This window comes from Arvicola amphibius, chromosome 12 (assembly GCF_903992535.2).
Source record: "Arvicola amphibius chromosome 12, mArvAmp1.2, whole genome shotgun sequence".
NCBI lineage: Eukaryota > Metazoa > Chordata > Mammalia > Rodentia > Cricetidae > Arvicola > Arvicola amphibius.
The window spans coordinates 87,720,484-87,744,373 of NC_052058.2; the positions used below are offsets into that span (position 1 = coordinate 87,720,484).

At 51.1% G+C, this 23,890-nt stretch overlaps 1 protein-coding gene across 3 annotated transcripts in view; it reads left to right on the forward strand.

Annotated features, from left to right (window-relative positions):
- Positions 1 to 20,928, forward strand: part of Tmcc2 (transmembrane and coiled-coil domain family 2) — a 38,061-nt gene extending 17,133 nt beyond the window's left edge. For 2 of the 3 annotated variants that reach the window (XM_038349065.1, XM_038349066.1), the window contains exons 3-5: positions 16,113 to 17,053; positions 18,392 to 18,527; positions 19,402 to 20,928. In XM_038349065.1, coding sequence (XP_038204993.1) covers positions 16,113 to 17,053; positions 18,392 to 18,527; positions 19,402 to 19,713 — 1,389 coding nt within the window. In that variant the 3' untranslated portion in view covers positions 19,714 to 20,928. Of the gene's footprint in view, positions 1 to 6,111; positions 6,292 to 16,112; positions 17,054 to 18,391; positions 18,528 to 19,401 lie in introns of those variants that run through there. The other variant, XM_038349067.1, reaches the window with a different exon arrangement.
- Positions 20,929 to 23,890: the final 2,962 nt, after the last annotated feature.

Below are 23,890 nucleotides of genomic sequence, written 5' to 3' on the forward strand. Positions count from 1 at the left end.
GAGACTACTCACCCATGAGGCCCCTGATGTCCTAGGCCTGGCTACACAGGGGCTGTAGTGATTCTGCTCTAGGCTCACACCACTTCAGCTTATTCACACAGTGACAACCCTTCCCATATAATACTGCCACCTTCCAAGTGGCACAGCCACTCACATGGTCACCTAGGTGTCTGAGGAGAACAGCTACCACCCACATGCCCTGCTGTCCCCTGTCCCCTCTCCTATTCCCCCCTTTTCCTCTCTGTATGGAAGAGGCTACTGTCCCACTCCTTGGAGGACCTTTTGAGATTGTAGGGCTTCCAGGCACTCGCCAAGCCAAGGCTAGCCCGCTCTGCTTTGCTTTGAACCATTCCTTCCTTGCTCAGTAAACCCTGAGTCCCCTGCTGCTTCTGTATACCCTGTTTGTTGTACCCACTTTACTGTGATTTTATCCCTCAGGCTCAGGCAAAGCCCTCCACCTTGTTACGGTTTAGACATGAGAAGGGCCAAAGAATGAAGACAGCACTTGACTCCAGAGTCATAACAGCCCCAGCCCCTTTTCTTTCAGAACCAAAGATGGGGTCACTGGCCCCAGTACACGTCTCCCTTTGCCTTTGCCCTACCCCCACGGGCATCCTTTCTGGGTGGAAATACTCTGCCCTCCTGATTAACTGGATTCTGGAGCGTACAATTGCCTGGGATACCGTGTGTGGGTTAGACAACTGTTACCTAACCCCTTGTTGCTAAGCTCAGGCCAGAGCCTTGTGGGAGACGAGCTCTTTGTCTACAGCCCATGGGGCTGAGATGATGCCAGTCTAGACACAGGTAGGACACTACAGCCAAGGCTCCATTCTCTACCTCTCTCAGCCTTGGCTCCTTCGGCTGTGCTGTGCACTACCCAAGGTGTACTCAGGGTTTGGGTGTCAGCCCCAGCTAGGGATGGTAACAGTCAGCAGGAAGTAGAACTCTGCCATCGGGCTCCAGACTATGTGGAGCCAGCAGCACTGGGATGTGGGCATGGGCCATGGGAGTTGGCACACATCTCCCAGCTACCTAGCACACTCTTCCCTGCATTCGCCACATCCATGAGATGAGAAACATGACCCTGGTCCCTCGGCACCAGGTGAGGCAATGGAAATACAGTGCCCTTAACCTGATCCCTGCATCTGCGTCTTGTTCTAGATGCAGTTCGTCCTTTCTGTCTCTATTCCCTGCAGGGCGGAGGGCTCTGGAATAAAACCAGAGGTTCAGAATACATGCCATCGTAGCCCTCTGAGGATTCTCAGAGAATCGGGGGCTTTCCTGAGCTATGGTGCTGAGGTTATGGTAATGCCTTCCCCACCTCTCTTTTTCCTCCAGGGACAGATGCCAGGGTGTCACAGACAGGTCATCAGGCAGATCTTGCTGGCCCTCGCCCCTCGAATACTCTGGAGGTCCTCTCTGGCCTTCCTGCAAGTCTGGTTTTCAGTGTATACCTTCCTTCTTCCTTACGGCTCTCCTGACACCCCTACCCTCATCCCAGAGCTGGCTTGCTATCCGTAGCTCGTGAATAATTCAGCGTGTTCAGCAAAAGCTAAATCAGATCCATAGCAATACTGTGATCAAGAGGCCCCCTCGGGGTGGCTGGAAAGGCGAACCCTGCCCTGGAAAGACAGGGGCCCTGTAATATTAACGTCATTATATAAGGTTTCATCGCCTCCTGAGACAGCAACTTCAAACCCAAATGTTACTGGGGCCCCGTTCCTGTCTACTTACTTCCTGGGGACTCAGTGGCCTTATAGGCATGCTTCTGGGACGTGCTGGTGCCAACAGTCTGTCAAACAGCATGCTATAGTTTGCAGAATGCTTTCGTGCATATTTCTTGTTTAATCATATCAGCTCCAGTGGTAAGCTCAGAGCCCTGGAGTCAGCGGGAGCCTACAGGAATTGTGTTTCAATCCCCTGCTTTACAAAAAAAAAAAAAAAAAAAAAAAAAAAATGTTCTCAATTATTTGTGGCAAATGGGGTTGGATAGAGGGTACTTTGTGTCCTAAAAATTGTGCAGAAAGGAGATGCCTTTTCCTCTGGGTCATTTTCTTCAGGACCTGTTCCCCGTAAGCCCTCCTCTGGGGAGAAGAGGACAGTAAAGGAATGAATTTGCTTGGCCTAACCATGAGCCAGATATATGGCTGTTTCCACTGACCAGGTTCCCAGGAATGACAAGGCCTTCCCCCACCCCCACCCCAGAGTATCTGAGACATTAGATCATCCAAGGCCCCCGGGTAGAGGAGACGCCTCCTCCCTCCATGAAAGCAGCTGAAAGGTCTCATGGTGTTTACACGCCAATGCTGTGCTGTGGCCTCCCGCTCGATAGACCTTCTGTTTGCTTCTGCAGCTCCTAGGGCTGTATCTGTCTGTGTGCTCCCAGAGTGCACCTGCCTTGATCACCGAAGTTCCCAGTGAACAATACCAACCATCCTCCTGTCTCCCCAGGGGAAAGCCGTTCCTAATGGTGACCTGATTAGGTTTGAAAGTAAGGGTGGAACAATGACCTCCCTGGCCCTTGTTTTCAGGGGAGGCATGGTGAACATCAGGGCAGCTGTTAGCCTCCCAAGAAGGAGCCCTCACTGGGGCTTTGCTCACCACACAACATATGCAGCCCAGGATATTTTTAAGGCTTTACCTTGCCTTCTAAGATACTAAATTTAGTTGCTTCTCACCATTGTACTCAGACTTCCCACTCTGTAGGATGTGTGGACTCTGCTGACTGAGTTTTTAATTTTATTTGTGTTTTGTGGTACTAGGGAAGCAAACCCAGGGCTTCTTGCATGCTAAGCAAGTACTCTACCACTGAGCCTATACCCAACCCTGTTTTTATTACATTTTTAAGAGGAAAAAAAAATAAATAGTATGACTTTCTGCAGGAGGGAGAGAACGATAATATAAATAAGGCAGAGGAAAATAAGGAAGTAAGGGCTTGATATAAAAATTAAATGATGAGGAAGTATGGTGTGTAAGAAGAAGCCAAATGAGGAAGAAGCCAGGGTGAAAGAGAGCTGAACCCTGCCAGGCGTGGAGAGCAGTGTGACTTCAGGCCCCTGGCTCCACCAGCTCCCTGCTCAAGGACAATGTGAGCCTGTCTATTGCCCCCAGACTTAACTCTGTGTGGAGAAGATGAGGCCAGACACCCCCAGCTCTAGCTCAGCTGCTGGGCCTGTAATCCAGTGGTAACGACCTGCCATGGCGCTGTCTTTTCCTCAGACATGTCCTAGAGGAAGTAACCAAGAGGGATGACCAAGACTTACAGGAAGTACACACAGTGGCGGTCACCCAGCAGCACATTTTCTTTGCAAAGGGAAAGTTGCTTGGTGGTTTGTGTCCTTTCGGGGGCATTACTTGAATTACCTGTGGTAGTTCCCCCTGTTTGTTCCCCTCTCAACTTCCCTTCAGATGACAGCTACTTTTCTGTCTCAGGCTAAGTCTTTGAGGTACCATCTAGAATACTGTGATGTGTGCATGGGTTTACACTTTCACATGTGGTGAGGGGAGCTCAGTTCTAGCAACCTCTTTCAGTGAGGCCGGCAGTGTGTCAGCCTCTGTGGACACAGCCACATAGCTTGCGAGGCTCAGCTTACATGCTTCTTCCCATGCCCCACTTGGTTGGCTTCTTGGCCTCACCCTGCTGACCCCTCGGTGGGTAAACCTGACTCCTTTGTGGCTAGGAAGAAGTATGGCTAATACCTGTCCAGGCTACATAGCTTGTGGGTAGCAGGGTAAGGATCTCTACCAGCCATTCTGACTCCCAAGCACTGCCAGGCTACTGGCAAGTTTATTCAGCTTCCCTGGAGCCCATTCTGTACATATCTTCCTCCCAGACATATTCACCTTCCACCCTTCTCGTTCACATTCCTCCCCTTGTAACTGTGAATACTTTCAACCAAAGTTTTGGAGCAACTATGGAACCAAGCTTGAAACCCAAGGTCATAAATGTTCCCTGCTGTTCCTCTTGGCAGATTCAGGGTCTCTGCTCATGGATAAGCACAAGGACGACATCACAGGGGAAAGTGTTCTCTGCCTGCTGGCTTGCCAGGCAACACTGCCCTGATCACCGTGTGTTCCTTTTCTTTTAGAGACTGCTGGTTTGTCCCTTGACCCCTTCCCGTCCTCTTCCTGTCTGGCATTGTGATGAGTTGCTACAGGGGTGGAGATGAAATGTCCCATTAGGGGGCAGTTTTCCCCATGGCCATCTTAATGCAAAAAACTGTTTCTGCTGTTCTTAGCTTTCTGGATCAGAAAGTCTGGGAAGAAAATTGTCATTCAGAGACAACTCCACAATTTTAAAAATAAAGTGTGTGTGTGTGTGTGCGCGTGGGAAGAAAACCCCAGTCTTAGCCTGCTCTTAGCCTCTGTCTCCTGTGGCCACTGCCCCCTCTTCCTCCTTTTTTTTTTTTTTTTTGGTTTGTTTGTTTGCTGTTGTTGTTGATATGAAAAAGGTTATGGGCCAGTGAGATCGTTCAGTGGGTGAAGTAAAGGTACCTGTTGCCAAGCTTGATGACCTGAGTTATAGAAGGAGAGAGTACTCGATGCCAGCAAGATCTGCTCCGCCCTCCACAAGTGTGCTGTGGCACGTGTACCCACACGCATACATAACCCTACACACAAACACAAATAAACAAATAAAACGTAACTTTAAAAGGAAAAAGGAAAGGGAAGTTCAGAAAGAGACAGACAAGGGGGCGCCTCAGAGGACACAGGATTTTCCCAGGCAATCATGGGAAGTGTAAGACCTTAAGGCCAGAAGACATGCTGTGCTGGCGTATCTACTGAGCCCACTACACTCTCCCAGCTAAGCAGACCCCAGGTGGTGCAGTCTAGACCCCTGCGCCTCTACTCACGTGGGTCTGGATCCACTGGTACATCTGTTATCACTCATATATTGTCCTCATTGCCCATACTCTGGCGGACGAGGGCTCCCTCCCGATGATGCAGACTGAAAGTAAAGTCGGCTCTTTACAAGTAAGAGCATGGTGGGAAATATCAATCAGTTATAGACTTGGTGTTGTTCATTGAAGTTGTGAAGTTCGATGTGAACCATTGAAGTGGTTTGGCCAATAAATATGTACATACATATGTATGTAACAATTTTGGAAGGAGGGTTATATGGGAGGGTTTGGAGAGAGGAAAAGGAAAAGAAAATATATATAATTATAATCTTGAAAAATAAAGAAATAATTTTTAAGAATCTTAGCTTGGGGGTTGGAGAGGTTAAGAGCACTTTGCTCTTCCAATGAACCTGAACTTGGTTCCCGGCGCCCACATCAGGTAGCTGTAACTCCCCTTTCAGGGAATTCAGTGCCTCTGGCCTCCACAGGCACCTGCTTTCACACGCACACCACACACACACACAGACACGCACATACACACACACGCACACGCGCACACACATGCACACACACACATGCACATAATTTATATTTTTTTTTAAATTTAAAAATCTTAACTTGGTGCAGCCCAAAAGGAGGGGACGGGGAAGGGATATCTCGAGGGTAAGAATCTCACGCTATACTTGCTACCTAGGATGGACTCGCTGCAGAGAACTTCCATTACAGCCCAGTGAGATAGTCAGCTGCCGTTACAGTGTTAGTGTCAAAGGAGACCAGCCTTGTGTTCGCCACAGGAAGGGGCCCAGATAACCATACGGGTTACTCCTTTCCTTCCTATAGTCTAATATGGACAGCAAGACTTTCTATTAATGACTGTTATGCAGAAGGAACAGTACTTGTTAAAGTACTGTATAAACAGAGAGATCATTTATGAAAGTAGGAACTGCCTGGAGTTTCCCCTGATCCTATAGACCAGAGATGGACCCAGTCATGGGAGACCCATGTAATGTGTCTAGCCAGCCTTCTCAGAAACCCCTAAGTCATCAGCTGACACATGTTTGTACAGTTTCCAAGACCCCTGGGTGGGGGATTCCTGGTCTCGGTGATTTTGGCTGCAAACCTTGGCACTGGCTCCTAGTGATAGCACGGGGCCTTTCTTATCTCTTGGAACCTTCTTGAACTTGGGACTGCCCCATCAGCATGATCCACATTGACCTTCAGTATTTAAGCCCTGTGTGCTTCTGGGGGCTCACATGAGTGCAGAGTCTCGGAATGGACATTCTGCCGTGGGAAGCTTGCTGGTAAAGACACAGGTAGACCTAGGACTGGCTTCTCCATCTCCTTCCTCACCACTTGCTGTCCTCGACGGTGGCCCTCTGGCCCCCTCTGCTGACCGACAGGATTTCCTACTGGGACTGCACAGATGAAGTCCAAGGAAAAAGGGACTGCTGTGAGTTTGTCTTTGTTGTACTCTGGGTGGTTTCTGCTTGGGCAGTGCTGGGGGACAGGACGTGGGGAGTAGGAAGCTGAAGTTCGGAGGGAGCCACAGCAGTGTCCAGAGCAGAGTGGCTTCATGGGACACAGACTCAGGACAGAGGGATCCCCTTATTGAGGCTGCTGATGTCTCCAGGCCATTATTGGGGATTCTGGGTTAGAAGTGACCGTGCTTTAAGCCACGGAACAGGGAGAGAGGAGGAGAACTCCTGAGAGGGACCCCTTCTGGAAGACAGACTTCCATTATGAACTGAAGTTGGGAGTTGGTGCAGCTGAGCGGCTGTGGGAGGGTTTCTGATCACTGGGGAGATTCTTAGACGGGGAAATGGAAGTGTCAGTGTTTGTCCGGTGGGTGAACAGTTACTTGTCCTATATTTTCCTGTGGCTTCCCACCTCCTGCATGCAGCTCGGCCAGTCACACTAGGACATCCTCCTACACACTGGGCTGGGGAGAGGTCCTCCCGCTGGATAGACCTCCATGTTTCCTGCCAGATGGGAAAGAGCGCCCTGGGGGAGGAGGAAATCTAGAGCAATCCATCCCTAATCCCTGGCTGGGCCTCTCTCAGATAGGAGATGGCGGCAGCAGAGCCTGGGAGTTCGGGCACACCTGCTCTCAGGCCCCGATTCCCAATAGCCAGCCCAGTGCTGCCCAGGGACTGGGAGCCTGGGAGCCTGACACTGCCCTCAGACAGCTGGGGCCTTAAAGCTCCTGGCACCTCTTCGCCAGCACGGCCTTGGGAAACGGTATCCGCACAGGTGAGGCTCTGGGTCAGGGGAAGGGAAGACTTTTCACGTGGGAGATGGAGTGGGGTTGTAGAATGAAGGAGAGCCCTTTCTAGAGCTCGTCAGGCAGCAAGCGCCCCTGAACCAACCTCTCTCCTGCCCAGTTACAGAGAACTCTAGATACAGGAGAGCTGGCATGCTATTAAATACAAGGGGATGGTTCTAGTCACGGTTGCTCTGCATTCAGAAGCAGTGGCAGGGAGAAGGAAACGGAGAGGTTTCATGGACCAAAGAGAGTTCAGGACCGTAGTGCTAGGCTACCGGAGAATCAAAGGATGGAAAATCAAAGACCAGCTCCAGCGTCTCAACCAAGAGTCTGTGCTCTGCAGAGAAGGAAGGAGAGCAGTGGGCATTTATGTGGACAAGAGAGCTTTGTCCTCCGGAGGGCCAGGACTGGAGGGAGGATGGAGTTACAACTGCAGCCAGGGAGCAGCGTGAACAGAAAGGGTCACAGCCCAGGTGGAGCTGAGATCAGGCCCTCCACCAGCACTGCAGGGTTGTCCCTTAGGCGCAGGGCGGGCTTGTGGGCTGCAGACGGCACGGTGGTGGGAGGCAGCTGGCTACACTTCTGCCTTGAGACGGATGGGTGCTGCTTGGAGAAGGGGTGTGTCTCCTCATGTGTGTGCAGTCTGCACTCAGCAGTCCCCTTGTAGAAGGGAGAAATGGGAGGGGCGTGCTTTGCCTCCTCTTGTGGCTGGAGATTTGCTGTGGGACTGTTTCCACCTCCCTCTCACATAGACAAAGCTCTTTGTGTGCCCTGTTGAGTAGCTGAGCGTCTGACCTCCTGACCCCTCGAGACAGGACTCTAAGGCCTCCAGGGTATTTCCCCACACCTTCCTGTTGCCCACCTGGGAGTGCTTGGGTCAGTAAGATGACCCATCCAAAGCTGGATTAAACATTTCTATGCGCCCCATATGTTCCCACTGGGAAGAAAGAACCACTAGCCAAATAAGGTGGCATCTGCTGTTTTGGGAGAGGAACAGCCCTGACTTCAGGACCTGGGGCTGGATGGGGTAGTCTTCCCCTCTGCCCTGGCCGTAATGTCAGGCGCCTTCTCTCAGTTTGGCCTTAAGGCCTCTTTGAGGCTGGAGGATTTTAGCTGGCCACATGCTTTCCTCTCCATCCTCCATCCTGAGCTGGATTTACCTTCTTTCCCCCTGGGACTTAAGTTTTATTAAGGAAATCAGTGTTCTCCATCCCAAGAGAGTTTACAGCATAAGAGTCTCTCTGGGACAGCGGGGAGCTGGTCCAAGCACCTCTGCTGAATCACTGCCGAGTCACTAGTCCTGACAGCCTTGCCCCACCCCCAGCCTGCACATCCACTGCGCTCTGACACGGTGGAAGCCTGGACCCGGCCTTCAGGGGCTGCTCATCTATGTGTGGCCAGGCACATAGATGGATCAGAGTGAACACGGAGCCTAAAGTGGGGATTAGGAGACCAAAAGATCTGTTGCTCCTATTGTCTTCATCATCGTCCTCTCCCTCCTCTCTCCCCCTCCTCCAAGAGTAGCCTACTGTTGTCTTTCCATCTGGACATGCCAGCCCACTGTGGGTACCCTGGGCTCCATGCCCCAAGGTAAGAGGAGATTATGGGTCTACTTGGGAACACAGACAGGAAGCATGGACTCCTCATAAGCAATGGTTATTTCTTTCTTTCATTTTTTTATAAAAGACATTATTTATTTATTTATTTATTATGTATGCAGTGTTCTGCCTGCATGTATGCCTGAAGGCCAGAAGAGGGCACCATATCTTTTTTTTGAGGGCACCACATCTTATGGATGGTTGTAAGCTACCATGTTGTTGCTGGGAACTGAACTCAAGACCTCTGGAAGAGTAGCCAGTGCTCTTAACCGCTGAGCCATCTCTCCAGCCCAGCAGTGGTTATTCCTATGGCCCATGTGCATACACTGCTAAAGAAAGAAAACAAGAATTCACATAGCAACTACCTTTTCCTCCCTTTTGAAAGCGTCAAACTGACAAACTTTTTGTCCTGAAAGTGTCTGCCATTTGCCTGCCAGCTTCCAGGATTCCAGCTGCTGGACTGTCATGCAGTGGGGAGGGCAAGTGTCCCATGGCCAGGTTAACACAAGGACTCAGGCCCAGGAAGAGGTGAGAACCGCAGAGGGCGATGGGAGCCAAGGCTGGGAAAGCCCTGATCCAGCCGCTCCTGTAATGTGGCAGTGTGCCCAATCCAGTTTCAGTTGTGTTGCCGAAAGTGGGCAGGGAGACAGGTCTGTGCACTGCCCGAGCTAAGTAGACAGGTGCCCAGATCTTCATGGACCATGGGGAGATCTCGCTGAAGCCAAGACAGAAACAGGAAAAACTGGCCCCAGAGACTCAGAAAACACTGAGTCTGCCTTCCCCAGAACCTTCATCACTGCGTCTTAAACTTCAGTCTATAGCTGCAGCCCTGGCTATAGCCAAGACCATGTAGGACCATGTCATGGATTCCCCAGCTGCCTAGCATGTGTGTGAGCCCCGCCCTCTCCTTGCTAGATCTTTCCTTAAAGTCTGCTCAGCCTGTTCATGGGATTTCATCCCAAGTCAGGTATTTATAGTGACCAACTTTTCTCAGCCGTGGGAGTGGGGTCACCATGCCATGGGGCTTCTGCCCTAGAGGTGGCACTGGCAGCTGGTGTAAGCTGAGGAAAACTCTACACCGTTTGGAAAGAGGAGCGGTCTTTGCAACCAGACCCTCCCCCAAACCGGGGGCCTGGAGTCTCCACCCTCCGCTGGCAGGCACTGAGTCACTGCTGTGCCTCTCCTAGCAGCCTAGTCTGGGAGAGAGCTGCTTTGGCAGGGATTCAAGGTCTGGGTGCCCACTGTAGACCGCTCTGATTTGGCTGGATCCCTCCCTCCCATGTTCCTGTGCACGACCATTACCTCCTCCGAGTTCCAAATCATATTTATGATCCTCAGGGAGAACCGATACCCATTAGGGTCTCACTCCCATTTCTTCCTTCCCCAGTCCCCAGCAACTGCTAATCTGTAGATTTAGCACTGTGGAAGCTCCCATAGTGGGAACCATTCAGCATGTAGCCTCTACTGAGCAAACTGCTTTCTAGACTCGTCTATGTTCTGGCATTATCAGAATCTCATTCCTTGTTGTAACCAAACAGTCTTCCATTATATAGAGTCTCATTTTGCTAGCCCATTCATTGGTTTAAATGGCCGTCTCTGAGTTGTGCCTACCCTTTGGCTATTGAGAAGTGTGCCACTGTGAACTTGTACCAGTGCCTATTTGAATACCATTTTCAATTCCTTTGGTATTGTCATAGTTAGCTTCAACTGTCACTTTAACACAGCCCAGAGTCCCCTGGGAAGAGGGAACTTCAATTGAGGAATTGCCTAGGTCATATTAGTTTTCTTCCTTCCTTTTTTCTTTCCTTCCTTCCTTCCTTCCTTTCTTCCTTCCTTCCTTTTTTATTTTTGTTTTTTGTTGTTTTGTTTTGAGACAGGGTTTCTCTGTGTAGTCCTAGAGCTTGCTCTGTAGACCAGGCTGGCCTTGAACTCATAAATCCACTTGCCTCTGACCTCCAAGTGCTGGACTTAAAGGTGTGTGCCTCCATGTCCTAGCTGAAGTAATTGCTTAATTGCTAATTGATGTAGGAGCACCAGCCCATTGTGGGCAGTGCCATCCCTAGGCAGGAGGACCTGGGCTGTCTAAGAAAGGATGCTGAGCAAGCCAGAGGCTCCTGTATCGTGCAAGCAGCATTTCCCCGTTGGCTTCTGCTTCAGCCTTGGCTTCCTTCTAGAATGGCCTGTAACCTGTTAGATGAAATAAGCCCTTTCTTCCCCAAGTTGTTGTTGGCCATGCTGTTTATCACAGCAACAGGAAGTGAATTAGAACAGGTGCACACTCGGAGTTGAACTGGACAGTTATGAGGTAGTTCTGTAGTTAACAGTAAGGGACCACCATACTGTTCTCCTCCATTGGCTGCACCATCTCACCTTCTTACCAGCAAAACACGAGGATTCCAGTTTCTACATGTGCTTACAATGCTGATTTACTTTGTTAAAAAACATCGCCAGGCAGATGTAATGGCTCAGCGGTTCAAGGCACTTGCAGCCAAGCCTAACAACCTGAGTTCTATTCCCAGGACCCACATGGGAGAGAACTGACCCTACCAAAATTGTCCTCGGACCTCCACACATGTGCCCCTCCAAAATAAACAAATGTAACTTTAAGAACAAGAAATTTACTTTAAATAATGTGGTTTCCTATTGAATATGCAGTGTCTTAGTCTGTATTTATTTTTAGAAGCATAAGTGACTGTACATTTTACATCTATAGCCATAAGTGCAATCGGTCATTTTATTTTCACAGTGTATTAATTGCTACAGAACATTGAGAAAAGGTTCTGATTTCAAAAATATACAGTTTGAGGGGAAAAAACTAAAACCTTTTGCTTTAGATGCAAATTATCAATTATTTTCATTTATCTATAGAATAATTTATGAATAATTTTCTACGTGATGTATATGATAGTGATATTTTATTGAGAACTTCATATATGAATATAATATTTTTCTACCCCCATTCCCTTCTCTTGCTCCCCCGCCACTTTTCCCTCCAAATTTCATGTCCTCCTCCTTTTTAAAACTCTCTGAATCCACTTAGCACTGCATGACCATCTACTGCAGTGTGAGGAGCCCCTTCGGGGACCACATCCCTGAAGAAGACTTACTCCCTCCCCCAGCAGCATCAGTTAGGTGTGGGATTTCATGAGCCCCTCCCTCACCCATGCTGGGAGGGATTTGGGCTGGCTTCGTCTTGGCTGCACAGCTCTTGTGCATGCCATGCCAGCCACTGCGAGTCATGTGTGCAAGGGCCCTGCCATGTCACTGCAGAAGTCCACTGCCTCTGGCTCTTGCCTTCTGCCCCTTCCCCCACGGTTATCTCTGAGCCTTCTGGGATGGGGAGTGATGTAGCCATTCACTTAGAGCTGTATAGAGCTGAGAATCCCACAGCCTCTGGTTGACTGGTTGTGAGTCTCTGGATTAATCTCTATCTGAGCACAAAGAAGCTTCCCTGATGAGAGTCAGAGATGCACGGACTCTGATTCAGGACTGGACCACATCCTGGAGCTGCAGTTTCCACAGTGGCTGCTGGGAAATCCGTATTTATTTTTAAGGAACTGCCATATGTCCCTTACTTCACATCTCATTTTATCCTCTGAGAATCCCTTGAAGAAAGTAGGGTTACCCACTTCTTCTAGACCATCTGAAGGCACACAACTGATAGCTGAACAAACCAGGGTTCCAGACTGCTGTCAGACGGCAAACTGGGCCCGTTCCAGTGCCCCTCACAGGCTGTATCCTATCACTATTTTTAATAGAAATTTATTTTCTTTTATTTTGTGCGTGAGCATTTATCTACATGTGTGTATGTATACATGCATACCTGGTGCACCCAGAGGTCAGAAGAGAACATCGGATCCCCTAAACTGGAGGTACAGCTGGCTGTGAACCATCATGCAGGTGCTGGGAACCAAAGCCAGGTCCCTTGCAAGAGAAGCAAGTGCTCTTAACCACTGAGGCATCTCTCCAGTTCCACCCACTTTTTTTAGATGCTAGGATTTGAATTCAAGGTCTTTGTATATGCTGGGCAAGTACTGAGCCACTTAGCTGAATCCCAGCCCCCATTCTGCTTTGGCAAATCTTATCCATGTGCGTTCTCACCACTTGAGGAACTCTCTTCTTTCTTTAACATTCCTTTCCCTGTTAAAATATAATCCTTCTTTGTGCCCCTGTGGCTGTCTGCTAAATCCTTGACTTCCTCTATCCCTTGAACCGTCTCCCTTCAGTCTTAAAGGGGTCTTGGTGGTGGCTGACCTCTGTAATCCCTTCACTGTGGAGGCCAGACTACATAGTAAGTTCCAAGCCAACCTAGGCTTGTGTGTATATATCTTTTCTCCGTGTATATATGTCATTCTTTTATGTGTGTACCCATACACATGCACAGCATGGGCAGAGGTCAGAGGCCAGCTCAGGAGGGAATTGGTTCCCTCCTTCCTAGGTGGAGAGCGAGTCATTAGTCCTAGCAGCAAGTGCCTTTGACCAGTGCTAAGCCATTTCACCTGTCCCCGTAGTTCCCTTTTCCTTGCTTAATGTAAGACCCCCTCAGTCTCACTATAGGAAATGCCAGCGTAATTGCTTGAGGGTGAGACCAGGTGGCTCGGGACCACTGACAGAAATCCTGAGAATACTCAAGGCAGGAATGTCTCAAGCTGCGGATGTGCAGGGACTTTCCAGCTGTCCAGGAGTCAGGCCCTGAGGCTAGGTGCCCACTAGGATGCAGGTCCTACATCATTCACTCACTCCTGTAGTCCTGGACCAGCCCTTAATTTTCTCTTCTGTAGAATGGGAATGGTGGTGTTGCCTGGCTCTTGGGTTGTTACTGGGGTTGAAGGGATGAAAGTAGAAATCCTGGGGAACGAGCCACACCTGGCACAGAGCAGCAGATGGGGGAGGTGCACCATTGCTGCCTCATTCTGCTGTGGAAGCCATTGGAATGGAAATTTGGGAGGAAAAAAGACCCTAGAGGGCAAAGGGAATTGATGCCACTTCTCTGGCAGCCTTGCATGGTGCGTCCAGGGAGGATGATGGCTTGTGACTGGAGACAGGCCAGCGTGAGCCACACAGTTTATACCCCTGCCAACATACAGTTCTCAGGCGGGATGCCCAAGTTGGGGTCTGGGCTAGAGGACGGAGAAGAGTGTGTATGCGGGGGTGGGGTGGGGTGAGGGTAGTCTCTGCTACCTTCGGGTGTCAAGAATGCCTAGCTTCATGGGATGGTGGTGGTATACGCCTATAATCTCAGCACTCTGCAGGCAGAGGCAGGTGGGTCTCTGTGAGTTCAAGGCCAGCCTGGTTCAACAGAGCGAGTTCCAGGACAGCTAGGACTGTTACACAGAGGAACATTGTCTTGAAAAACAAAAACAAACAAACAAACAAAAAATCTTGCTTTTAAAAAAGCTGGCCAGTGGTGAATGGCACAGGCCTTTAATCCCAGCACTCAGGAGGCAAAGGTAGGTGGATCTCTGAGTTTGAGTCCAGCCTGATTTACAGACTGAGTTCTAGGACAGCCAGGGCTACCCAGAGAAACCCTGTCTTAGAAAAGCAAAACCTCCCAAAACTTAAAAAGAAAAAACTGAATAAAAAAAAAGTCTAGCCTCATTCCTGGGCACTGTACAGCATCCACTCTGACGACAGATGCCTCGTGGTGGGGGAACCTGGCAGGCAGGCAATGTACTGTCCCTCCCTAAGTGAGGCACTGCAGCTCTCCCGGCATTCCGCACCCATTCCCATCTGTTCTGTCCACTGGCACCATTCACAAAGAGTGAATGGCAGCATGCAGACTGCCAAACACATTATCATCGATGTCCATTGCCTGCATAGTCTTTGCCCCAGGAGGAGATTAAGGACCATCTGTGTTAAGGCCAAGTTCTTTGAGAGTAAAGGCCACGTGTTATATAGAGAACTTACTTTGTACAGTTCCATCAATATTGAATAATATGCTTTGATAGCCCAGCTTGGCTGTAGGCATCCCCAGGAGGAAAATCTACCTAAATTCAGATCTGGCATTTATCATGTACCTATGCGATGCCATGCAGGAAACCCTCCCATGGAACTTGAGAGTAGATATAAGTACACCCATTGTACAGGCGGAGACGCAGAGGCTCCGGAAAACCAGAGAGGCTGCAGGGAATTACAGGCGCAGGAGGTTTAAGTCCAGCAAGAGGAGACAGACCTCAGGGTGGATGGCTTTGGGAGGACATGGTTTGGAGGAGAGTCCTGAGGCATCCACACCTGCTGGGAGGGTGAGGGGATATAAAGGGACACCCAAAGCCAGGAGGAAAGCCCTTACTTCAGGAGATTGTCCTCTTGGCATCCTTAGGGGATCCTAAAAGGACCTAGGTGGTGTTCTCTGGTAATTTCTGCCTGTAGTTAGCTCTGTCTGCTTCTAGCATATGTGACAAGGCTTCTTTCTTTTGTTTAATCCCGTCTACAACATGGCATTCACCTCTCCCCTCACCCCCCCCACCCCGTGATCTGATCCAGCTTGCTTCTGTTGTGTAATGATAAGGGACTCAGCTGCCAACAGTGGCCTGGGGTTAGTGGGCTCCAGGCCTGCCCACAGATCTATCTCAAATTCAGTACCTTTCCTGCCCTTTTCTTCTGATCCCCTGCCTCATCTTTTCTCAGATCTCTCCCCTGTTTGTCTGAGTTTGTTCCACACTGACACACTCAGGAAGCCTGCCTGCCTGCCTGCCTGGTGGGGAGAGGAGAGGCTCTTGCCTTCCTTCCTGCACATTCTCTTCCTTCTCAGTTCTCTTAGACTCCTGGCCTCTAGTGGCCTCTGAGTTACCTCTGGGTCTTTAGACTTCAAGGACCTGCCCAGTAGGGTGGGTGGGTGTGCACTCTTCCCCCAGTTCTGGGAGAGTGGGAGAGATCGAGTGTTCCCACCATCATGAGTCAGAGAAGATTGCTGATACCCTCAGAGAGCAGGAAGGTAGCAGAAGGGCTGTGAACAGGGCTAGTGATCCATGCAGCTGTGTTAGTGAAAACGGGGTACGAGGCTGGAAGGCACGGGCCTACAAGTGGGCTTTCACAGCTCCGAAGGAGATGCATGGTCAGACAAGAGCCTAATTAAGAGACTGAATCCAGAGAGACAGCTGGAGCCCATCTCTGGTCTCAGGGCCAGAGGGTCTGTCTTTTCATAGCTGTGTGTCCCCACGTTACTTGCTAGAACGCCCTGCTCCAAAGGCAAAGTAGATGTGCCTAGACTTTATTTCAGAGAGAAAGCTCTTCATAAGGGTAATGCTGGCATGCAGCTGAGGAGCCTGCTATAGAAGCTTAGGCTCTTCCCCTAAGTTCTCCTTCATCCTGCATCTGTTGTCCAGGTGGAGAAGCCACACCCAAGGGTGGCCAGGGCTGACAACCCTGCTGAGCTCCCTCCCGCGTCTCACGATTGGTTTTCCTCCCCAGGGTGACAAGGGAGATCTTGTGGCCCTGAGCCTCCCCTCTGGCCCTGGCCATGGTGACACTGATGGCCCCATCAGTCTGGACGTGCCAGATGGAGCACCCGACCCCCAGCGGACTAAAGCTGCCATTGACCACCTGCATCAGAAGATCCTGAAGATCACCGAGCAGATCAAGATTGAGCAGGAGGCGCGGGACGATAACGTGGCAGAGTACCTGAAGCTGGCCAACAATGCGGACAAGCAGCAGGTGTCGCGCATCAAGCAGGTGTTTGAGAAGAAGAATCAAAAGTCGGCCCAGACCATCGCCCAGCTGCACAAGAAGCTAGAGCACTACCGCCGGCGCCTGAAGGAGATAGAGCAGAATGGGCCCTCGCGGCAGCCCAAAGATGTGCTGCGTGATATGCAGCAAGGGCTGAAGGATGTAGGCGCCAACATGCGTGCCGGCATCAGTGGCTTCGGGGGTGGCGTGGTGGAGGGTGTCAAAGGCAGTCTCTCTGGCCTCTCGCAAGCTACCCATACTGCAGTGGTGTCCAAGCCCCGGGAGTTCGCCAGCCTCATTCGCAACAAGTTCGGCAGTGCCGACAACATTGCCCACCTGAAGGACCCTATGGAAGATGGGCCCCCCGAAGAGGCAGCCCGGGCGCTGAGTGGCAGTGCCACGTTAGTGTCCAGCCCCAAGTACGGTAGTGACGATGAGTGTTCCAGTGCCAGTGCCAGCTCGGCTGGGGCGGGCAGCAACTCCGGGGCTGGGCCGGGCGGTGCACTGGGGAGCCCTAGATCCAACACGCTTTATGGTGCCCCTGGAAATCTGGACACTCTGCTGGAGGAGCTGCGGGACATCAAGGAGGGCCAGTCACACCTGGAGGACTCCATGGAAGACCTGAAGACTCAGCTGCAGAGGGACTACACCTACATGACCCAGTGCCTGCAAGAAGAGCGCTACAGGTGGGTGCCTCTTGGCTTCCCGGCTGCGGGTGGGCCCACTGGGAAGGGAAGGAAGCTGTTCTGAGCTTTGGAGGCCACTAGAGAAGCATCCAGAAGGCTCTTGCCATGCCGGGAGGAGCCCCTGAGGAGCTTTCTCCAGACTGGAACAGGGGTCACCAGATCTCTGGAACAAAGGTTCTGCCGGTCTCAGGATACTTTAGGTCAGTGCTTCTCAATGTTCCTCACGCTGTGACCCTTTAGTACAGTTCCTCACATGTGGTGACCCCAACCGTAACATTATTTTCATTGCTTCTTCATAACTTTAATTTTTCTACTGTTACAAATTGTAAAGTAAATATCTAATATGCAGGGTATCTGAAATCTAACACCTGTGAAAGGGTTGTTTGACCCCCAGGTTGAGCATCACTGCTTTGGGGTGTTACGCGCTTAACTCACACAGGGGAAACTAAGACGGGGGCCAGCACCATGCGTGCTCCTCTGGAGACTCAGAAAGAACCTTGGAGGCAGCTACCTGGGTTCAAATCCCAGATCTTCCTTATATTGGAGTAACTTAGCTGAGCAGCTCGCGCTCTACACTGTTTCCCTGTCTGTGAAGTGAGGGTAATCCTGACCTGACCTTAGGGAGTGGGCATAAAGAGAGAATGAGCCGTCTAGGCGTGATGGCACATGCCCTTAATCCCAGCACTTAGGAAGCAGAGGCAGTCAGATCTCTGTGAGTTCTAGGCCAGCCAGACCTACATTGTAATACCGTTAAAAAAAAAAAAAAAAAAAAAAAAAAAAAAACAAAACTGAGCAAGTCAACCTGTAAATGTGAAGTGGAGATAGATGGACAGTTGGAATGCCTAGGGCGTTCCCGAGGTCAAGAATGGGCTGGACTTTGGTCCTTCCCCTGCCTCCCTCCCTCTCTCTCAGGGATTTGGGGACCTTTTTCCTTAGCACCACTTCTTTCTAGATAGCGGCTTGTAAAACTGAGGGGAACCCCATCTAAAACCAGCCACCTTCACTCTATAGCCATCTTTGGATACTTGGTGCTTTTCTGAGCAGGGATCACATCCTCTATACTTCCAGGTCCCTGCTACCCACAAAGCATTTTAGTCCAGGTTTAGAGCCGGGTTAGAGTCACTCAGTCCTTAACTCCCCATCATGAGCCATGGATCCCAGACAGATTCTCATTCTCCCCACCTGTCGATACAGATGATCTAGTACTGTCTGGCACAGAGGAGAGCGATGCTCTCACCAGGTTAAGATGAGAGCAGAACCGGACACATGGGTGGGCTGTGTGTCACTACCGACAGAGTGGTTTGTAAGAAGTGCTGTCACCTCCTCTTTTCCTACCAGGTATGAGAGGCTGGAGGAGCAACTGAATGACCTGACTGAGCTCCACCAGAATGAGATGACCAACCTAAAGCAGGAGCTAGCCAGCATGGAGGAAAAGGTGGCCTACCAGTCCTACGAGAGGGCCCGAGACATCCAGGTATGGCCCAGGATATGTGGCTAGAGCTGTAGACACAGGGTACAGGTGACAGCATTGGGGTGGACCTATCACATAGGATGTTTATCCATAAATGATGAAAAGAGGTTTATTCATAGGGCAGATAGGTACAGGATGCAGAAGAAGTCAGTGTTGCTGGGGTAGAGATAAGAGCAAGGTAAGCCCTTGGCTTGCATTATGCAAAGACAAACTGGTAGGCAAGGGCTACTTATGGTTGCCACATCTTTGGTATCAGATTTACAAATGAATAATTGTTATTTCTGGGCATTTGCCTGTCTCAATATGGAGCTGGAATCAATAAGCAAGACTTCCGTTTCCTTACATCCTCCTCAGACAATCGTCAGTCAAGAGTTCTGTCCTTAGTTGTAGGCGTACCCTTCTTGGCCTTGAAGAGGGGCTCTATGTTACCACCTTCTTGGTACAGTGGCATATTAGTGTATTCTTTCCTATAGCGGATGTATAAGGTTGAATAATCTGTAAAGAGAAAAGATCCACCCAACTCTTCCCTCTGGAGACACAAGAGGATGTCATTCTGTCTTTGGAGCTGGTAAAGACCTCATTGCTATGGCCTCCCAAAGACAGGGACTGTGTCAGAGAGTCACACAGTAAGGCAGAAAGCCAGAGAGATTTGGGGGTCAGACTTTCTCTCATAGGATCTAATTCTTTACATTACACACACACACACACACACACACACACACACACACAAAGGTTCTGCTACCCTAGCATTGCCATGCTAGAAGCCAATCTTCCAGCTCATAAGCCCTATGGGGATGAGAACAGGCAGACTGAGCTCAGTCTAGGACCTCACCCACCCTAAGCTCCCATACACTACACCACCCTCTGTCCCCTGCAGGAGGCCGTGGAGTCCTGCCTGACCCGGGTCACCAAGCTGGAGCTACAGCAGCAGCAGCAGCAGGTGGTGCAGTTAGAAGGTGTGGAGAACGCCAACGCACGCGCTCTGCTGGGCAAGTTCATCAACGTGATCCTGGCACTCATGGCCGTGCTGCTGGTGTTTGTGTCCACCATTGCCAACTTCATCACGCCCCTCATGAAGACACGCCTACGTATCACCAGCACCGCCCTCCTGCTCCTCGTCCTCTTCCTCCTCTGGAAGCATTGGGACTCGCTCACCTACCTCCTGGAGCGTGTGCTGCTGCCCAGCTGAGCAGCTGCCATCCGGCCCTGTGCTCTCCGGGTTCCACTGGCCACACATCTCCAGGAGGGCCTGGGACTCCTGAGTCCCTTGGATTTTGTCACATGTCCTTGTTTGGCCTCTTGCCCAAACTCCCCGTTCGGCAGCTCCTGCCCCTTCTCTGCACTGCATCTGTTTGACACCATCTCTCTTTTAGCCTGAAGGTTGCAGGTGGGGTGTGGGGAGGGCCAGGGCTGGAGGAAGTGGAGACACTCATGGCCCCATGGAACAAGAGAGGACACCAGGGCTGCATTGTTTGAATTATTTAGTCACGTGGGACTTTTCTGGGCTGACCTAAGGATGCCCTAGGTCATGAAGGCCCCTAAGATATAAGGCCGGTCTCAGTTTCCCTAGGAAAGAGCCCATCCTGGGGGTAGCCATAGTTTCCTCCCACGGAGATGGTCTGTCTGGATATAGCCAGTGGGAGGCTGTGCTGACTGAGTCCAGGAAGGAGAGGGTCCCCAGCCTTGGGACCAGAGGGCAGGCTTGACACAGTCACTAGGAGCTCAGCCTGCCCTGCCCCTGCTCCTCTCCTCACTGAGCTGATTTGAGACTGGTTTCTGGAGGCTGGGTGAAGTGTGGCTTTGGATTTGTGTTTTCTCTGCCTATCTTTCTCCCTTCACTGGGTGTGATGTTTTCTGAAAAACAGGCCCAAGCGCCCTGAGCCTCTAACCCAAACCTTTAGGCCTCTGGGATCAAGCTGAGTTCTATTTATTTATTTATTTATTGACTTATTTATTTGTTCCTACCTTTCCCTTGCTTCTGCCCAGCTGGGCTCCAGGGAGAGGACCTGCCCATTCTCCCTCTGCAGCCGGGGCTTATTCTTGGCTTACCACACTCCAGACCACGTACCCTCTGATGTTTCTGGCTGAAGGAAGGGGTACGTGGCCACCCAGCCCGCTCTCCCAAGCAGCCCCACCAGATGGGTGGGAGGATCATGGCCTCTTTTATATATACCTATTTATTTTATATGTGTGTCTTTGTGGGGGAATAGGATGTTTGTTGATTTACTTCTTTAAGGCTCTGGAGTGTTGCGTACGATTCTGTACAGCCCAGCCTCCCATGGGCCCTTCCAAGCACAGTGGAGATTTCTCGGGATGGGAGAGAGGAGCCCGTGAAGCAGGAGAATCAGTGCCTGCCAGCTGTGGTGGCCCCTCCTGAGAAATAAATATCCTCTACGTTTTCCAACCATCCTGTCTGGTGTTGATTGGTTAAGCTGTCTCTCTGAAAATCACAGGATCTCTTCCCCACACTCAAGCATTCTGGGTAGCACAGGCTGGACCTCATCTGTTGGCCTGAATTGTCTTCCTTCAGGAGACAACATCGAATGAGACATATCCACCCTCCAGCCTTGTTCTGAGCAAATTAAGTGAGTTGACTACCGCTCCATCCAGGCCCAGTTTTGCCAGAGCACTTCCCAGGAGCGATGTGGAGTTAGGACCAGTTGTGGCCACAAGAGGTCAGCAGAGTCCGTACTCCAAAACCTCTCTCAAGATGCAGTTCCAAACCAGCATCTGTTGGGGTTAGCCTGACTTTGCCACTGTGGTCTGGCTGAGGCAGGGAGCACCTGCTTCCCAAGAGCTGTGGTGTGATCCTCTCCATGAAGGTCCAGGGCTTAGTATCTACCCCATGGTTGGAGCAATCAGCCCTTGCAGCCCCAAAGTGCTTCCTGGCAGGAACTTAGTGGGTACTTACAATAGGCCCTTTGAGGAGGATGCAACAAGGAGGGGGGCTGTGATTAAAAAGAACAAAAACAAACCAAACAAAAAACAAGAAAACAGCTGAGAACCTTGGATCTTGGCCATAACTCGTGCACTGCAACCACCTCCTACCTACTCTGGGCCTCAGTTTCCCCATCAGTAAAGTAGGATGGATGTGGCCACTCTTCATGTCGAGGAGCCCTGGCATTCTGTGGTTCTGAGTTCCACAAGCCAAACTTGCAGCTGTGTCTGGGGATCCAAGGCCTGGAGAGGACGCAGTACTGGCTCCGCAAGGAGGTGGCCTTGCCAGTCTGACTTTGCCCTCTGTGTTAGGTAGTTTTGCCAGACTGCTTTCCAGCTATTCCATTCCTGGTCCTTGCACTCCCAGTTCTCCAACCGCATATGCATGGTACCTCCCTTGGGGGCCACAGGTGGCTCAGAGCCCACATTCCAGGGCCATTCCAGCAGGGGGTAGCTGCTCCTGGCTACAGACACGTCCTACATTCCTCCCAAGGTCAGATGCCATCTCAGAATTGACTCTAAATGTCACTGCCAGCTGCAGCCCACACTGAAAGGGAGGAGAAGAGCGAGGCCACTCTTGGCCAGTTCTGAGGCCGCAAAGCAAACAGCCCGAGGGAGGTGGCAGGCCCCCAGCTACATCTTCTTTGTAGAAGCCAGCATTGGCTTGTTTTCCTCCTAGGGAGTACAATGGTGCAGCTAGCAAAACCCTGCTATCCTGGGGCTTGAGGCAGCCCTGTTTGAGTCTGTGATGACTCTGTAGAAAAAGAGCGTGAGTTGCCCCCACCTCCTGCTCTCTCCCCTGAGGTCCAGAGAGTGAGACATTGTGTCAGGGTTACCACCACTGTAGTCTGCCTCCTTCAGACTACGAGACCTAGAGGCAGGGCCTTCCCAGAGCACCTGTCCCACAGGCGTTGGTCCCACCCCCAGAGTGCTACAGAGCCGTCAGACTGGTGGACTCCCACTGCCTGGGTCCCTTATAGTGGGGGCAGATGAAAGAGGAGACTTGGTGCCCCCTGGCTCCTTGGCAGTAGGCTGACCCAAAGCCAGTGTGCTTTGTATCCAGCAGAGCCAGCCCACTCGGCACCCTCGTGGATCCCAAAGCTTCGGCAAGTGCAAGCTTGGCAAACCCGAAAGGCGGCAGGCAGCCCAGAACAACCGCAGGGTATAGCTGATTTGTCTGTGCAGTGAGGGAAAGCAGGAGATACTGGGGCCACAGCTAAGAGAGGAAGGAGAGCTATAGCCAGAACTTTAGGGCAGCCCAGCCTCCCCTGCAGTGGCAGAGCCTGGAGTGAATCCCAGATCTGGGCTCAAACCCAGCACAGCCCCCTGCCTTAGACCTGTTCCAGCTGCCCTCACGCCAGCTCCCCATCAAGAAGAACGGAGTCTCCAGCTGGGCAACACCTTTAATCCCACCACTTGGGAGGCAGAGGCAGGAGGAGCTTGGAGTTAGAGGCCAGCCTCTTCTACAAAGCGAGTTCCAAGATAGCCAGAGCTGTTACCCAGAGAAACACTGTTTTAAAAAACCAAAACCAACACAGAAAGAATGGAGTCTGATGCCCAGCTCTGGCAACAGGAGACATGCATGGCATAGCATGCCTCAACTTAATGGCACAGTATCCGGAACTGAGTGAAATGACCCAGAGTGATCTCTGCACACTGACCCTGGGTGGCAAGGTCCAGAACTGCTTGGAGAAGTTGAGGTGGACTCTGTAGAAATATGCAGTGTCACAGAGGCAACGCCCTGCCCTGAAGACCCAGGAGAGGCCCTGATCCCTTTTCTCCAGACTAAGAACCTGTTTATTTGCCTAAGTCTCTCTCGGTATCATCAGCAAAGCGGGGCCCAGTCTCGAGGGTTCAGCGCAGCTCAGGAGAGGATGAGATGAAGCCTGCCAGTCCTGAACCAACATCAGAGCCTTACAGATGTATCAGCGTGAGGCCCTCCTCCTCTAATGGGTGGGTGTCTAGGAAAGAGGGTGAGAAGTGATGTCGAGATGTCAGGGAACGAGCTAAAACTGCCAGGCCATGTACCCGAGTTTCCCCGCTTTAGTGTGGAAGCGATGCCTGCACTGCCCTCTTGGCACAAAGATGTCCAGAGTCCCCCAGTGCCCCCAAAAGACCCCTAGGGGGCCATTTCCAGGAGGGTCCCCAGCCATCTGGGACTCCACCAGGAACTCTGACCTGCCACCAGGGCTAGGCAGGGCTTAAGAAGTAGCCAAAGCAAAGTGTCTTGAAAGCAGATGAACATTGCAGGAGGCAGTAGGCCCCACCAAGGCCTGCTGGGATGGTGTCAAGGAAGAAGAGGAGGCCGGGGCTTGCCCTAGCATATTCAGACGTGTTGGTAAGTCCTGAGTCACCGAAGCAGCCAGAAGGGCAGTCTGGGTGTGGGCGGCAGCACCGCCTCATATACACAGAACCTCCAGCAGAGTGCT